This window comes from Argentina silus, assembly GCF_951799395.1.
Source record: "Argentina silus genome assembly, chromosome: 22".
Classification (NCBI taxonomy): Eukaryota; Metazoa; Chordata; class Actinopteri; order Argentiniformes; family Argentinidae; genus Argentina; species Argentina silus.
In genome coordinates, this window is record NC_139676.1 from 6,325,414 (window position 1) to 6,326,657 (window position 1,244).

Below are 1,244 nucleotides of genomic sequence, written 5' to 3' on the forward strand. Positions count from 1 at the left end.
CCTGATCTCTCTCTCTCCCCTAGTGGTAGGAAGCAGTGGTCCAGGGTCTTTCTCCAACTCTAAAAGAGGCCTCTTATGCAAAGTAAGATTCAACTGGCATGGACAACAGGCAAGCAGTGGGAATGCTGAGGAGAATCTTGTCTTTCTATCCTTCTAACCTAACCAGGGGAGGCTGGTGGAGGTAGATATCGGAGGACGGGCTCATTGTAATCCGTGGAACGGAATGAGGAATGGTATCAAACACAAAGCGTTGGATACCGTTCCTTATTCCATTCCATGCATCACAATGAGCCAGTCCTCCGATTTCTACCTCCACCAGCCTCTCCAGAACCTAACCTATTCCTAACCTAACCTCGCCCCCCCCTGCTAACTCTAACCCTCCCCCCTAAACCACAACAGTGCCCTGAATGACAGCTGCTAACAAGCAACACTACCTAATACCAGGACTGAATGCACTCTCAGCATAGTTAAACGTAAACAATTAGGGCCTTCAAGGCTTTTGAATGACTTTTGAATTTTGAAACCCCTCTGTTTAAAGCCAGTCCAGATCAAAAGGTCATCCGCCAATGCTCCTAAAACGACATAGATCACATCAATCAGACTGTTTGGAATTGTCTCGTCAACGGAGGTCCTTTTAACCTGGACCGGCGTTTCGAATATTTCTCTACACCGGCGCTTGGCTTCTCAACTTTGACTTCATTCTCTTTGTTTTCATCCTAACAATGTCTGACTCTTAGGTACTGTACCCTGCATGACCCACCAGATCCTATTCAGCCAATGCTGACTGACTCACTAACCTCATCTCTAAACCCTGACCTTTAACCTCTGACCTCTACAGGCACGGCCCTGGAGTTACTGTACTGACAACAACTAAACCAGGGAAGGTGGTGGAGGTAGAAATCGGAGGACAGGCTCATTGTAATGCATGGAATTGAATGAAGAATGGTATCAAACACGTTCCAACAATTCCATACATTACAATGAGCCCGCGCTCTGATTTCTACCTCCACCAGCCTCCCCTGAACTAAACTAACCACTTTGAACTAACACTGCACTGTAGAAGCGTCCTGTGTTTGTTCTTACCATGTGATTTATAAGAAATGTAAAGATTTAAGTGGGCCCAATGATAACCAATAGAGCTAAGTGTCTGATTTGCTGTTTGATACGGGTGAAGTGTTTGATTGGTTTGTGTGATGTCAAGGCTCAGTTTCTGATTGGTCGTGTTCTCTTCGTGTGTCAAGCAG

The 1,244-nt window shown here is 45.8% G+C and overlaps 1 protein-coding gene across 1 annotated transcript in view; it reads left to right on the top strand.

The window, feature by feature from the left end:
* Window positions 1-91, top strand: part of hap1 (huntingtin associated protein 1) — an 18,891-nt gene extending 18,800 nt beyond the window's left edge. Inside the window, 1 exon segment of the mRNA XM_083694220.1 lies at window positions 24-91. Within this exon segment, the coding sequence (XP_083550346.1) occupies window positions 24-63 (40 nt within the window). The 3' untranslated portion in view covers window positions 64-91.
* Window positions 92-1,244: the final 1,153 nt, after the last annotated feature.